The 14,777-nt window shown below is 63.4% G+C and overlaps 1 protein-coding gene across 5 annotated transcripts in view; it reads left to right on the forward strand.

Moving 5' to 3' along the window:
* The window catches only part of GSE1 (Gse1 coiled-coil protein), a 102,552-nt gene that overhangs the window by 41,441 nt on the left and 46,334 nt on the right, over positions 1-14,777 (forward strand). The window contains exon 1 of one of the 5 annotated variants that reach the window (XM_045533729.1): positions 8,059-8,336. The exons of 3 other annotated variants lie outside the window; for them this stretch is intronic. In XM_045533729.1, the coding sequence (XP_045389685.1) occupies positions 8,330-8,336 (7 nt within the window). In that variant the 5' untranslated portion in view covers positions 8,059-8,329. Of the gene's footprint in view, positions 1-8,058; positions 8,337-14,777 lie in introns of those variants that run through there. One more of the 5 variants, XM_045533732.1, reaches the window with a different exon arrangement.

Below are 14,777 nucleotides of genomic sequence, written 5' to 3' on the forward strand. Positions count from 1 at the left end.
AGGTGTGTGCATTTCCGTGTCTCGCCCCCAGCTGCTCAGGGCGCACGGGGCCACCTTCCCCAGAATGGGACAACTGTGGATTGAGGACAAGACCAGGTCTGCAGCTCTGGGGGGAGCTCACTGGAGGGCGGGACTCGGCGAGCCCCCGACCTGCGCTTGGATCCACGCCCTGGAAGCAGAATCCACCTGAGTGCCACGGGTGTCTCCTCCACTGCTCAGCCCCAGATGCCGGAGGGTCGGTCATAAGCGCAGCCTGAAAGGGAGTTTCCAGGGGACGCTCAGCTTGGGGGCCCTCTGGAACCACGGGCCCCGCCCTGCGTCCGGCCTCTCCCAGTGGCAGGAGCGGGTGGTGGTGGTTCCCACTGGATTTTTCTCGATGGAGGTGAAAGTCACATAACATACAATTGGCCAGTTTAAAGTGTCTGATTCAGTGGCCTTTAGTGCAGTCCCCGTGTTGTGCAGCCGTCACCTCGATCTTGGTCCAAAACGTTTTCTTATCACCCCAAAGGGAACCATTGATGGACATTTAGGTTGTTCTTACTTTTTGGCAGTTGTGAATAACGCTGATAGGAACATGCGTGTGCGAGGTTCTGTGTGGACGTGAAGGCGGGATTCGTTGTCCCCGCTGATCCGTGCTGTAGCGTCACCTATCAGGGCTCTCCCTGTGGCTGAGTGACACCCCGGTGTACGGACAACCGCACGCCTGCGGGTGCTCACCTGGGCTGGGGGCAAATTTTTACAGATGCAGCTCTGAGGACGGAAGCCAGGCCGGGCGCCCTCGGTATTTCAAATGCACACAGCAGACCTGGGTGACATCTGCTCCCCCTGCCCTCCCCTGCCCCCGCCACGGGGGAGCAGCCTGTGGCCGGCAGGGGCTGGGCTCACGCACGTGGCTGGCGTGATCCTGGGAGCGTGCGTGATTCCCTGTGCCTTCTGACGTGTGGGGGAGGAGAAGGAAGTTCTGCTGCCCTCGCCCCGGCATGGCACAGCCACGGCCTCAAGTGACCAGCCTCCCTGCCCACCTGGTCTGGTGCCACAAAGCGCTTCCTCGTAAAACTTTATTTCTGCGTGCACGGCCCTTCCATTTCCTGCACACGCCAAAGTTCAGGTAAGGCTTCTGGGCGCCACTGTGTCCCAGGCACCGGGCATGGCGCTTCCCACTTGATTATCTTGTCCGGCGCACACCACAATGGGGGCAGGGCCACGTTCCTCGCCCGGCAGCAGCTGCGGAGACCCGTGTGCAGCGGGGTGACGTGCCCAGCCCGGTGCTGGCCCAGCCGCTGACCTGCGTGTCCGTGCTTTGTGTGCCCCCAGAAGCCGTGTTTTAAAATTTACCCTCTGGATGATCAGAGGTTAACAAGTCTAGGAAGGGGGAGGCGTTGGCCCAGGATGTTTCTAGAGAGTTTCTGCTCCATAGCTAGAAACGCCCGCTGAGGACGGGGACAGTTACCTGGCTGGAGAGGGAGGTGCCCCACAGGGAGCAAATGAGACAAGCCAAAGACGGTTTTATAGGTGATTAGAGGCCGCCAGCGCCAGCCGGGCTGGGCCATCGGCCACCCGGGAGTCGAGACTGGGTTGCTAGGACTGGAAGAATTTTCCTGGTGGGAAGAGAAGTTGCGAGGACGGGCTGTGCCACCCTGACTGCTGTCCGTGAGAAACAGGGGCTGGTTCCCGTGCGCCTTTTGTTTCATCGACGTGGCTGGAAGTTACACAGGTGCCATGGTCTTGGCGGCCGTTCCCGCCCCTTCTCCTCACCTGCACCCTAGACGTTCCGCGCCTGCCCCTGACGTCTGTCGCGGCACAGGCCTGCCAGGTGGACGGGAGTCGGAGCCCAGGATTCTGAGTGTGCTGCGATTTTATAAAAGCCTGCTAAAATAAGACCACTCGGGAACACATTCCCGGTCCCGGCTTTACATCATAAATGTTGACAGTAGGGAAATTTGGCCAGGTTTCTCTCAAATATGAAAAATGGGAACTAGGCATGCGAGGAAATGAAAGCCTGGCACCCCCGCCCCAGACAGCAGCGCGCTGGAGGACGCTCTGGGGGCCCTCGGGAAGCGGGTTGGACTGCTCAGCCTCCATGTCCCCATCTGCACAGTGGGCTCCAGATACGGAACAGGGCAGGTGCCCTCAGACGGCTGCACCATACAGGGGCGCAGGGATTGGGGCGCAAGGCTTCAGGCTGCCAGAGACGCCTCCTTGCAAACTGTCTTTTTGCCAGAAGCCATCACCAAGGGGCCTCCGCTTTCCACTGGGCCCCGAAGGTTCTCGGCAACCCGAGAGAGAAACAGGTTGTGGCTGGCGGCTTGGGACTGGCCTGCTGAGCGGCTCAGCCAGGCCCGCCGCCAGGGTGCAGGACCCATCCCCGAATGCCGTGGGATTCCCACGGGTTGCCCAAGTGGACTTGAGCTCTCAAGAGTTCAGAAGCCTGGGAGGGTTTGCACTTGACCACGTCTGCTCCGGCCAGCAGTGGCTGACTTGCATCCCAGAGACAGCAGCAGGCCTGCTGGGGTGAGACGGGGTCAGGGGTGGCAGAAGGGTCCAGAACTCCCAGGAGTCACTGCCGCCCTGGATCACCCCGGCGCTCCCCCCTCCATCCACCCTTCCCTGCCTCGGCCTGGCCCAGCCATATAAAGTTTAAAGGTTTTAAATGCAAATATTTCTCTTTTATAGATGCCAGCTGTCTCCGGAGAGCGAGTTTCCTTGCTGCTCAACTTTATTGTCCAATTAGCTCCCCATATCTGGGTACTGGAGAGCCTGGGGGGTGGGGGGAAGGGGCTGCGGGGGTGGGGGGGAGGCAAGTGATGGCTCCCGAGGCCGGTTCGGAGCTGGCAGCTGCCCCCTGGGACCTGTGTCTGGGGTGGGGTCTGGGAGCCCAGGGCACAGGGTGGGCGCCCCTCCCAAGGCAGGGCCCCTTTCAGAGCTGCCCGCTCCGGGGAGGAGAGGCAGGGGCTGGGGCAGTTGGTGGCGGGGGTATTCTTTTCTTATTTAGAAAAATAAAAGCCGGCGGCCCCGCCTCCCTCTGCCTCCTTTTACTCCTCTCTCGAGTGCCCCCCGCCCGCCGCTTTCCAGCCGTGGCGGCGGCGGCGTCCCCATTCACCAGGGCTCGGCGGCGCTCACAAAGCGAGGCAATTAGAATTGAAAATCTATGCAAAACAGCTGTTAACTGATTGTAAAGGAGTGCAGCTGTGTGCGGGTGCCCGCTGGAGCCGGGCGCTGAAAGGGCAGGAAGTGTTGGGCAGCCCGGGGTTAAGAGGAAAACTCCCGTCACTCCTCAGAGGGAATTCGCCTTAACCCTTTCCCGCTCCCCAGTAGGTGACCTCGGCTCCTGACAGCCGGCTGAGCTGGTGGGGGGGCTCCCCCAGCATCCCTGCAGAACCTGGATCCTCCCCCAGGGCCAGGTGGGGAGAGGAGGGTCTGCTTTCCCCGTGTCCCCTTCCCCCGCCCCAGGAGCCATTCAGCAGGGCTGGGTTAAATCTTAAAGCTCGTCTGGGGACTGTGTCACTGCCCTGAGACAAGAGGCCGTTTTCCCTCTGGGCACCCACGGCCTCGCTGGGGAGCGAGGCCTGGGGCCCCAGCAACCCCAGGGGAGCGTTAAACATGCTCCTCCCTGGGACCCGCCTGGAGACCTCAGCTCATTAGGGGCAGGCCTGGGAATCGGTGTGTCATTTAAGGCTCTGGGATCGCCATCTGCCAGTGGGACGCAGCGCCTGCAGAGAGGACTTCCAGAGGCGGGGATGGGAAAAGCCTTCCTGGGAGAGATAAGATTTAAGCTGGGCTTTGAAGAGTGGGAAGGATTTCTGGGCCAGTGATAGCAGGGCACAGAGAGGAGGACAGGATCTTTAAGTGGTGGGGGCTTGGCCACGGGACAGGGCAGGAGGGGCTGGGGAGGGTGGCCCACTGACGCAGAGGGGCTGGGCGAATCCCTGGGTGCTCAGCTCTGGGCAGGGAACGGGTGCTCCTCGGACCCCCAACCAAAATGGTTTTCAGGCACAGGACAGCTTTCCAGAGGTGAGAGCTTCGACCTGGAGGTGCTCTGGGACCTGTAGTCCCCCCTGCAGGTGCGTTTCTGAATAATCAGGGTGACTGTGGCGGGTAGTTACTGAGCCCTGCTGCCAGGTAGGAGGACAGCCACATCTGCATCAGACTGGAGGTGGAATCTGTGTGCCCGAGGCAGGTTAATTAACCTGCTCAGGGCTCCCACTCGGGCTGTGTAATGGAGGTCACTGCCTGCCTTGCGGGGCCGGGAGGGCACCGAGTGACAGCGCTGGGGCATGTTAGGTGCTTGGGAGGTGGCAGAAGAGAGCTACACCTCCCTCCCACTGGAGTCAGGTCCCTGACGCTGACTCGCAGATCCAGGCACTGAGTGAGGTGCCAGGGTGATGTAAAGATGCAGGTAACATCTACGTGCCAGGAACAGCTGTCAGGGTGGGAGGGGACCCTGTGTCAGCTCTTACGGCATCTTGCTAACTCCTAGAGGAACAGGAGTGCAGGTCCCTGTCCCCAGAGCAGGGCTGGCACCTGTGCTAGGACTCGGTGGGGTTGTGACAATCCAAGTGGTGCCTACACCCCTGGGCACCTCACCTGGCCCAGATAAGCACCCAGACAGTGGTGGGGATGGTGCAAGCTGTCATCCTGTCTTCTTGCTACCTGATTCCTTGCTGCCTGGAAGTGCCCTGTCTGTCAGTGCCCGCCGTCCGGTGTCGGTCCCCTGGCCTGAGTATGGGATTAGGGCTTGCTTCAGTTCTGTTCCTGGGAAGGCAGGCGTGAAACAGCGGCTGGGGCACGGTGTGTTTGTCGAGTGACAAATGCCCACCTGTCTTGGTTGGAGACAGCCCTTTCCTCTGGGCCTCTCTCAGTGCCTGAGCTCGGGGAGCAGGTTTAAGGTGACCCTTATTCGTCAGAGATGGAAGGCTTTTTAATCCCCTTTGTGGTGCAGGATTCATGGGTTCCAGGGTTGGGGGGAGTGGGGCTGTACCTAGGAGTCACTGAAGCAGGTACTCGGAGCCAGGTGAGAGCCGCAGAGCCCCACTTCCCGCTGGGGGAGGCACAGTTTAGACTGGCAGGGGCCTAGGGGTGGGCAGGCAGGCAGGAGCGTCCTGTTGGCCCTGGCACCAAGGAACAGGGCCGTGGCAGGGTGCACAGCTATCAGGCCACCAGGGCAGCCCCCGCCCTCCTCTGGGCCATGTTCCCCGCAGGACTGGCGCCGGCACGTTGCCGTTTCACTCCTTACCTCCCTTCTGGGCCAGTTTTCCATGCAAGTGGGAACGGAGGCGAGGCACGGTGCCCAGGGAGGGCTCGAGGCGGGCTGGGCGCGCGGGGGGCGGGCGGGGAGCTGGTCCAGAGCAGAGTGGAGGAGGGACAGCCTGGCGGGAAATGGAGGGAGGCCAGCCTTAGCCCCGAGCGGTGGGAAATTAGGAGTCCGGCGACAAACCTCGTTAGCAGGAGCGCCGGCTGCAGGAGAGCAATTCCCACCCTTAAACTCCAAGGCCGTGCTCCCAGATTACTAATTTCCTCGGGGCGGGCGCGCTGACAGTGAGTGTCATCCATCTCCCCCGCGCCAGCCCGCCTCGTGGCCGCCGCGTCGCCGGCCGGCCTGCACATAGCCGGCTCGCGGCTGCCCCCCGGCGGTCGCTGGGCTGCCCGGCAGCGGCTCGCTCCCCTCGGCCTGTTGGGCTGGAGGTGGACAGACTCCAGGTGAGAGCTTGGGGCACAGCTCGCGTGTCACCTGTGAGCACGTGACCTGGAGCCACGCTTGGCCTCAGCTTCATCGGTGAAATGGGGACCAGATCACCCGTCTCACAGTCCAGTGGAGCCAGATGAGTACGCGGGAGGGACTGGCCAGCTCTAAATGAGCGGAGTGCTACCCCTCCATGGCCACCCCACACGTTTTTATGGTCGTTGGTTGTCGTGGTCCTGCTCAAACAGGTGGAAGAACCTGACCCCACCTGCACCCCTCGCCAAGGGCCTCTCCAAGGAACAGGGGGAGTAGATGGCAGCGTCGTGTCCTGGGGAGAGAGGTGGGGCCTGGGTGTCTTTACCTGGGGAACCAGGCTGGGAGGCAGCTCCAGGCCAGGTGCGAGATGTTCATTTGCATGTTATTCCCTCCCCCCCCCCCCGCCTGTAATCCGGGTGGGAAACGGGCTGGACCCGTCCCGGAGGTTTTTAACTTTGTGTTTAAGGCTCCAGGCCAGTTGTTTCATTCTCTCCTGACACCTCCCTATCCTCCCCTCCCCCCGCCCGTGACTCCCGGCGGGGGAGGGCACTCCCCTCCCCCTCCCAGCCCAGGCCCGGGCCGGGTGAGCCGGCGGGCCAGTGCGGGATATAAATTACCCGAGGCCTCGGCGCCGAGCTGTGCGTAAATTAAGGCGTCGGGCCAAGGCCCAGGCCCGGAGGGGGCGCCCCCGAGGAGCGACGCGGGTCGAGAAGGGGAAGCGCCCCCACCCCCACCCCCCGCACGCTGCCTGGGCCGACCGGCCGCAGGTAGGAGCCAGTAACGGCCCGGCCTGGCCTCGCCGGTCCGTTTCCCTTTTCGTTTGTGGTCGGCCAGGAGCCTTGTGCAAGGCGGGGGGGGCCGGCCGGCGTGCGCCCCCACCCCGCGTGCGCTCAGCCGGAGGTGTACGGGGAGTGTGCGGGGCCTGGGGACGCCCGTCAGGCCCCCGCCCCCAGAGGGCACGCAGGCTGGTTTTGCTCCCTGCTGGCGCGGGCCCCGAATGCTCCAGGCCCGCCAGCGTCATCGGGAACAGATGGATGGGGGGTGGCAGGCGCCCAGCGCTCGCTCCCGTCGCAATCCGGGCTGGCGCGGGGAGGGAGCGAGGGAGGGAGGAAGGCGGGGGAGGCGGGCCCGCGGGGACGGCGGCGTGCGCGCCTGCCAAGCGCGGCGCGGGCATGTCCCGGGACAGGTTTGGGGCTGGCAGAAGCGCGCGCTGGCATCGGGGGCCGAAAGCCGAAACCCGCAGCGGGCCGCCCTGGGGGTATTCGTTTGCCTCGGAGCTCAAAACTGTGAAAGCGGTGGATTAGAGGGTTGTCGGAAGAGGACGGGCAGGGAGGACCCCGGGGCCTCAGCGCAACGCTGGGAGATTCGGGCGCGCGCGAGGTCACAGCCCCGGGCCCTAGAGTGGGCCGGAGCCGACCAGGGCAGGCCTGGCCCGCCCCTTTAACCCCGCGCTTCCTGGAGACGCGCCCGGCGCGGTGGGGGCGTGGCGGGCGGAGCTGGGGGTGGGGAGGCTGGGGCCCTCAGTCCCTCTCCGCGCCGCCTGTGGGTGCCCAGGAATTTCAGGACGCTCCCTGAGTCATCCCAGTCAAGTGCCTGGGTGAGGTAGGGTGGGGGGTGCCAGGAATGGGGAGGCGCTGCGCTTGGGCCAGAAGCCCAGCGGGTCGTGCCAGTTTCTGGAGGCGGGCGACCTCGCCTCTGACCGCAACCCCAGCTACTTAATGATCCCCCTGGCGGAGCGGCGCCTCCGTGGACTCTCCGGCCCCTCGGGCGTGGGTTCTTTAAAGAACTAACGCCCCCCCTCCCCCGCCTGCATGGTGGCCTTCCCAAAAGTTACTTAAAACGGGGGGGGGGCGCTTTCCAGAATTTTGAGGCTGCAGTGGCTCGAGTTCTTAACATAAAGTTTTTCAGGTGGGGCAATAAGGTCAGGTGTGGGGGTGTTGGGGAGGATTAACGCACGCCACCTATTTCATATTGTTCCCCCGCACACTGGCGCCAAGAAAGTTGTCCTCCAGGAGGCCCCAGGACGCGGAGCTCCTCCGTTCGCCCGTTACTGGGCCTGCTGTGTGTGTGCCAGGCACTGCTACAGGCACCGCTCACGTGGCGAGCGTGTTGTGGCTGCTCCCTAGTTTTGGAGTCAAGTGACCGGTCTTGGCCTCCAGCGTTTCCAAGACCCCCCTCCCCCGCGAGCAGTCCAACAGGGGTCTCTGGGAGCGTGGGGGAGGCACCTCTCTTGCCCGGGTGTCCTCGGCTCACCTGGCCGGCCGGGCTGGGGAGGGGTGTTTGCCGGAGCGGGTATACCCGGGTGCCCGTCGGTGCGCGCGCGCGCCTGTGTGTTTGCGGCTGAAACCCGACACCTCCCGCTGGCTGAGGTCAGGGAGCCGGGAGCGAGCCAGTGGCCCGGGAGTGGGCGGCGTTGCGCTTGGGTGTGTCCTCGGCGGCGGCGGCGGCGACAGCAGCAGGTGTTTCTTGGCCTGGGCCCCGGAAGCTCCACCTCCCCAGCGGGCTCGAGCTGCCGCCGCCGAGCAGCCCCGGGTGAGATAAGCAGTTTAGACAAACACTGAGCGACGGTGGCTCCAGCATGTGTCAGCCGAGGCGGAGCTGTGGGGCCCTGGCATGAAAGGTGAGCGCACTGGACAGGGGACGGGGGGGGGGGGGTCCTCCGCCCGCCCCCCAATCCCCGCCAGACTCTCCTCCTCCAAGTTCGCGGGTTCCGCGGGGGTGGCCGCCAACGGCTCCTGGGCAACTTCCCCGGAGTGTGAGCGGCGATAAGAGCCGGGAGGGCGGGCAGGCGACCAAAGGCCACCTCCTCCCCCCGCCTGCGGGTCGCAGCCTGGGCAGCCTGGCTCCGGGCGGGGACGCGGGGCCCCGGGCTCTGGGGTTGCGTTCGGCGAGGGGCGCGTGAGTGCGCCTGGTCGGGCGGGCAGATAAAGTGGGGGGCATGGGGGGGCCGACGCGGCGGGGGGTGTCTCCGAGCGCTGCCGACGCTCGGGAGCTGGAATGAAAACTTTGCGGCGGCGTGGGAGGGAGCGAAGGGGGGCGGCCGTGTGCCCCCGCGGCAGGTGCTGGCGATGACTTGCGGGGGGGGGGGGGCGCCTCGCCGGCTGGGGCCGCGCCGTTTGGGTTTTTGTCTTGCTCCCCTCCCCCTCCCCGCCCCCTCGGAGCGGGGGAGGCCACCGGGAGGGCGGGACCGCAGCCTCTCGCGGGTCTCTGACCCCCGCGCCCTGCTTCCCAAGGAAGGGCGCGCCCGGGGCTCGCCGCGCCTCTCCGCCTCTGCCCCCACCCCTCGGCGGAGCGGTCCCTGCCCCTCCTCCTGCAGAAGATGGCTGCCCCAGCCTCGGAGGTGGGAGGGTGATTGCACATCCGCCGCCCCCCGCCCGCGCTGTCCTTTTCCCTCCGCGGCCCTTCCTGCTCCGCCTGGATGCGCCTCCCCGCCCCCAGCCCTCCCGGGGCCGGCGGCCGCGCTGATGGGCGGCGAGTGGCCCGACCGAGTGGAGCCGATTCAATTATATTGCAGCACCAGAGACACCTCCTCGGCCGCCCGCCCGCCTCTCCAACAGGCTAATTAAATTCCCTTCGTGGAGGCGGAGCGGCAGTTGGGCTCACCCTCCCTGCGCCCGCCCCCCGTCCCCCCTTCCCGCCTCCCCTCCCGAGCGCCGGGTGGGGGACAAGGGGGCCACTTACAAATGTGCAGTGGAGGCTCCAGGCGCTGGCCGTGGGGGGGGTGGCTCCAGGATTGGGGACAGGGAATGGCACGACACCCCCATTGCATGGGGGGGTCCCTACGCCCCACCATGTGGTGGGGCTGGGAGCCCCAGGCTGGAGCCCTGGTTGAAGTGTTGAGGGCTGTGAGTGGCTGTGGGGGGAGCGCCTGCCAGGCCCCCAGTGGGGTGGTGGATAGCAGCCGGATTTGAGTCGATTTGGCTCTTACAAACTAGCCTTTGTCTGCAAAGTGCGTTTAAAATACACTAAACCCTTGCTAACCCCTGCCGTGCCTTATCTGGGGCTTGGGGGGTAGGGGCCCACACAGGTTGGGGTTTGGAAACAAAAAGCGAGACCACCAAATGAAAAAAGGAATCCTTTTGTAAAAGGCGCTTGAACAAAAGGCGCAGCCGCTCTCTGGGTGGGAGCATTTCGGCCTAAGCCGATTTCCAGGAGGCGGGGACCCGGGGTGGAAGGTCTCGGTGGGGCGTTTTGAAGCGTGTTCCCCCATCGGCTGCCCCAGCGTCTCCCCTGGGATCCTGCGCCCCACCCCCTCTGAAAGGGTGGAAGGGGGACCCCAGGTGAGCAGCCTTCGCCTGGGCCTTCCCCAGTGTTGCTTAAACTTGGAGCACTTAAGTGCTGCTCACCCTGTGTTTACGGCCGCCTCCACGGCAGGGATGGCAGAACCTGAGGCACAGGCTGTCGGCTGACTCAGCGGCCACGCCACAGGTGAGGGGCCAGGGCGCAGGCTCCGACTGGCAGCCGTGTGTCATCCCAGCTGCTGGCTGTGCCGGGAGTCACACCCCGCCCAGGTACACTAGGAAGCGCTCTGTGAGGCCTTGCCCTGCAAACGCAGCTACTTGGTGCTGCTTAAGAGACTTCCCAGCCCCGTCTCCTCATCTCTTTGGGAGGAGGGTAACCCTGATGGCCAGGTGCGGGGTTGGCTTTTGTCACTCTGGCAGCAGGAGGGGAAGGGGGAAGCTGGTGCCAGCCACGGTTTTGACACTTGGAGTTTTCTTCCCTCGAGCCTGGAGGGCAGTGCTGTTCCGGGGCCAGGGTCGCCAAGTGGGGGAGGGAGGTTGGGAGACCTGTCCCGTTTCCAGGCATGGTCGTATCTGTGAGGCTGCGTGCAGAAGGGAGGCCACAGAGTGTCCTCTGCAGTGCAGGCCCCGACCTCTTGGGGGACAGCCTTTAGGATCCTGGCGTGTCAGGTTTGAAAGGGTTTGTTGCTCTCATTTGTTGTCTTAAAGATGTTGGTGGCCAGGCCTCCCCGAGCCCAGTTAAGCCACAGCCTCTGGGTTCCTGGGTCAGGCCTGCGGGTTTGCCAGAGCCCCCAGGTGGTTCTGATGCAAAGGCTGAGGCCAGGAGGTGCCCTAACAGGTGAGCAAACCGAAGCTCAGAGAGGCGTGGGGCTGGCACAAGCTCCCAGCCAGAAGCCGACCCCTTTGGAAGCTCTGGTGGCCTTGGCAACGCTGTCCCCTCTGGCAGTCCTGCGGCTGCCAAGTAACTTCCCTGTCTCTGGGGGAAGTTCGGGGGCTGCAGATCTGAGAGTACCTTGTGGTTTGGGAGCAGAAGCTAGGCCTGCCTCCGGGCGCAGCACGTCTTGCCAGAGGAAGAGCACAGTCTGCACAGCACCGCTCTGCGGCGGGCCCAGGTCCTGCACCACCACGCTTGAGACCGCCCTCCCCTTTGAGTCCTAAGCCCCTCTTGGGCCTCCCAAGCCCCCCAGGGCTGCCCGTCCTGCCCTGCTCTGAAGGGGGTGGGGCGTTTGGCGTCTCCTCCTTTTCCAGAAGAGCACAGGTGAGCTGAGACCGACCCGGCTGCTACCTTTTTTCTTGCCCCCAGGAGCTCACAGGGGCTTGTGCAGTCAGCTAGCAAGGCCGGTTTTTCCTGGCCCCGTCTGAAGCTTTGGAATTCCCAGCCTGGGTTACTCGAAGTCCAAAGCGGGTTGAGTCGGGCTGGATGGGCGCTCTCTCTGGGTAGCGTGTTAATTGCCTCTGTTGTGGCAACAGCAGCGTCCTCCAAAACCACAGGCTACGTGAGGCCGGCCTCCCTCCCGCCCTCCGCTCCCTCTCCTGGGGTGCCAGGAGAGCTGTTTTCTGAACCTGCAGAGATCCATGTTTCAGGTGACATTTCATCTTGGTGACTGCGCTGAGACTAGCCATCTTGCTTTAATTTCTACCCCCGTGGAGTCTCAGATCTCGGTGGCCTCGCCGAGTGCGGTGTGGGACGCCGTGCTTCTGGCTTGACTTCCACACACGCTGGCCTTTCTCCCCGGCTGAGGCCACAGCCTGGGAGGTGACGTTTCTGAGTGTTCCTGTCAGTGAGAATTTATTGAGTGCCTCCTCTGAACCCAGCCGCGCGCTCGCCGCCGGGAGGTGTACAGACAGATAAAACAGGAGCGCGTCCAAAGCAGCCCTTTGCACGCCTGCCAGACGCGCACTCGGGGGCCTTTTAATCTCGCTTCTGCAGCTCGGTCCCCCACCAGCCGCCTCTCTCACGCCCTCGGCTCCAGCCAGACGGAACCGCACGCAGTTCCCGCTGCTCCCGCGTTTGGCCGAGTCCCTGTGCCTGCACAGGCTGCCCCTCTGCCTGGCATTGTCCATCCAGCTCCGGGTCCCACCTGTCCCTGGGGCCAGTCCATCGGCTCCTCCCAACCTGCCACCTCTGTCGCCCCGCCCGCCCCCGTGTCTGGAGGTTCCGAGGGGAAGCTGCCCACGGGGAAGTGAGAGTGGAGGTTGGGCCTGGGGGATGGGTTGCAGAGAAGGAGGGGCCAGATCCCCAGAAGAACTTGGGGTTTGCCAGCACCTGACAACGGATCAGGCTGAACTTGAGGCTTTTTGGGGTCCCCGTGGAACTTGGGGGTTTCTGGGAAAGAGACTGGTTTTCACCTGGGGAAGGAGGTGGAGGAAGCGGGGTGCCTCCACACCAGGAGTGTCAGTCTTGGCTGCACTTTAGAATCCCCTGCCCGGCTGTCCCCTGGCCACCAGAGTCCACAGCTCTGGGGTGGGGCCTGGCATCTGTGGTCCTTAACCCCCCCCCAGGTGATGTCTGTGTGCAGGCAGAGCTGAGCACGGAGACTCTGCTTTCTCCTGGCTTCCTGGTCTCCCCAAGGGTGGGGCAAGGGCTTTTTAGATACTCAGCCTCTTCGTTCTAGAAGGCCCTTCTGCTGGGGGCAAGGTGTGGGTTAGGAATTCCTCTCCCTGGGGAAGGTGGGCTCCTGCTGTTTAAGGAGACCCAGGAAGCCAGAGAATGCCGTGTTTGCCCCCAAATTGGATGCACAAACCTAGTGACTCATAATGGACACCCCCCACTCCACTCCTGGGACTGTGCACCTGTCACCTGGCTGGTCAGGGATGTCCCCGGGCCTTGTGTTAACCCCAGGTAGAATCCTGAAGGCAGCCCTCCTTACCTGGCCCAGGTGTGCTTTGCGACTGTCTCCTAGAGGGGCGTCCAGATGCAGAGCTATGTTGGGCTGGCTGGCTTCTGTGTCCCTTAGATCTCTGGCCAAGCCTGCTGGTTCCGGAACCAGTTCCTCCAGCTGGAGAACTTGACGTGTCTGGGGACATGTTGTGTGTTGCCGGGGCTTTGGGGTTGGGCTAAGGTGGGCACACAGGGCAGGAGGGGGCTGCAAATGGTGACATAGACCCTCCCACTTTCCATCATCACCCTCTCCCCCTCTGTTTTCTCATCTGTGAAACAGGGAAGCAGAGGCTTCTTAGTCAAGGGTGAGGTGCCGGGATCCCTGCCCATGCCCCTGGGTGGGTGAATGACGCATGCAGGTCAGGGCTGAGGTGGCCTGGGGTGAGCTCCCAGCAAGTGTCACCTGTTACTGTGTTGACAGTCTCCACATCTGCCTCTAGCTTAACCTGCGTGACCTTGGGCACCTGTCTTCTGGGCCTCAGTTTTTTCATCTGTAAAATGGGAACAAGAAATAATGTTACCTGCATCCTTGGGGTGTCGAGGGTTCAAGGCTATGTTATTAATGCAAAGTGTGCAGGACAGCACCTGGCACAAGACAGGCTGCGCAGGTGCTTGCTGGTATTCCTGGGGTTTCAGTTTACAACACTGAAGAGGCTGTGTCTCCTAGCCCCCACCCCTTGCAGTGTTTGGCGTGGGTCCCCCCAAGACTGGAATTGCTCTTTCTGCCCATAGACTTAAGGTGCTGGTCCTCTGCTGCTTGGGCTTTAGCAACGAAGCGTGTGGTTCTGGGGCCTCACCCACCCCGCCGGGCTCCCAGGGTCTCCAAACTGGGTGAGCACGTCCCCGCTGGAGGCCGAGGTAGGGCCCTGGGTCCGGGTGGAGGGAGGCGCTTTAGCACACGGCCGCCCTTCTCCCAGCCCAGCCCTTCCTGCGCTCGCATGGTGGGTGTGTGGCCGCAGGCAGCGATAAAAGGTATCGATCGGCGAGGTTTTGGTCAGAGCAGTATCGACGCTGGACAGGTTAAGCCGTCCCGAAGGAAAATCTATGTGTCAAGCTGAGGATGGCAGCTTGCAAGTGGGGGCAGGCGGGGGCCGCGGGCCGTGGCCTTCGGGGCTTCCTCTGTGCTAATCTCATGTCTCTCCCCTGCCGAGGGCGGCCAGGGTCCAGGCTCGCCACCGCGCCTGCCTGGGGGCCTGGAGGGAGGGTTGGCACCTGCCCGTGCTGCGATCTCCCAGGGCAGGGGGTCGGTGTGCCGGGCAGGTCTTGAGCCCAGTCCAGGCGCTGTCCCTGGGATTTAGTGACCAGGTGGGAAAGCTCGTCCGTGTCTGTGTCTAGAGGCGCTGCGACCTCCCTGGTCCGGGCCAGCGCCTGCTGTGACGGTCAGTCCCACACGGTGTGCCCGGGCGTGGTGATGTATCTTGTCCTCCTAGTTTCATCTTCCCTTGACGGGGGTCTGACTCACCAGGTAGATATTATCCCCATTTAACCGTCAATCAGGGAGGAAAGGCCCCTCCCCCGGGGGGGGATTCATCCACCTGCCTGCGGTGGCACAGCTGGTAGTTGGGGGAGAAGGAGCAGAGGCCACGCACCGGACTCCAAGCGCGGTCTCCGTCACGGCTGTGAGTGTCCCTTGTGCAGGCTGCAGAGAGCTGGCGGGTTTGCAGGGCCCCGTGTCAACTGGGATTCTTCACCCAGTCTTGGGATGCGAGTGGATTCTTCCAACTGAGCTCCCAGTGTACATTTATCTTTGAGTGTATTTTTGTAATGTTTTGCATCTGACATGTGGTATTTTATCCATTCACTTAAATACATGAGCATCCACTAGACAGCCCGAGCTACACCGGGTGTGGAAGACGCAGCGTTGAACACAGTTGAAGCTGAGATTTGTAGTCAGTCGGGAGCATCGGGGAGAATTCTACATCCCAGAGGCGGCAGATCT

This window comes from Lemur catta, chromosome 20 (assembly GCF_020740605.2).
Source record: "Lemur catta isolate mLemCat1 chromosome 20, mLemCat1.pri, whole genome shotgun sequence".
In the NCBI taxonomy this organism is placed as follows: Eukaryota; Metazoa; Chordata; class Mammalia; order Primates; family Lemuridae; genus Lemur; species Lemur catta.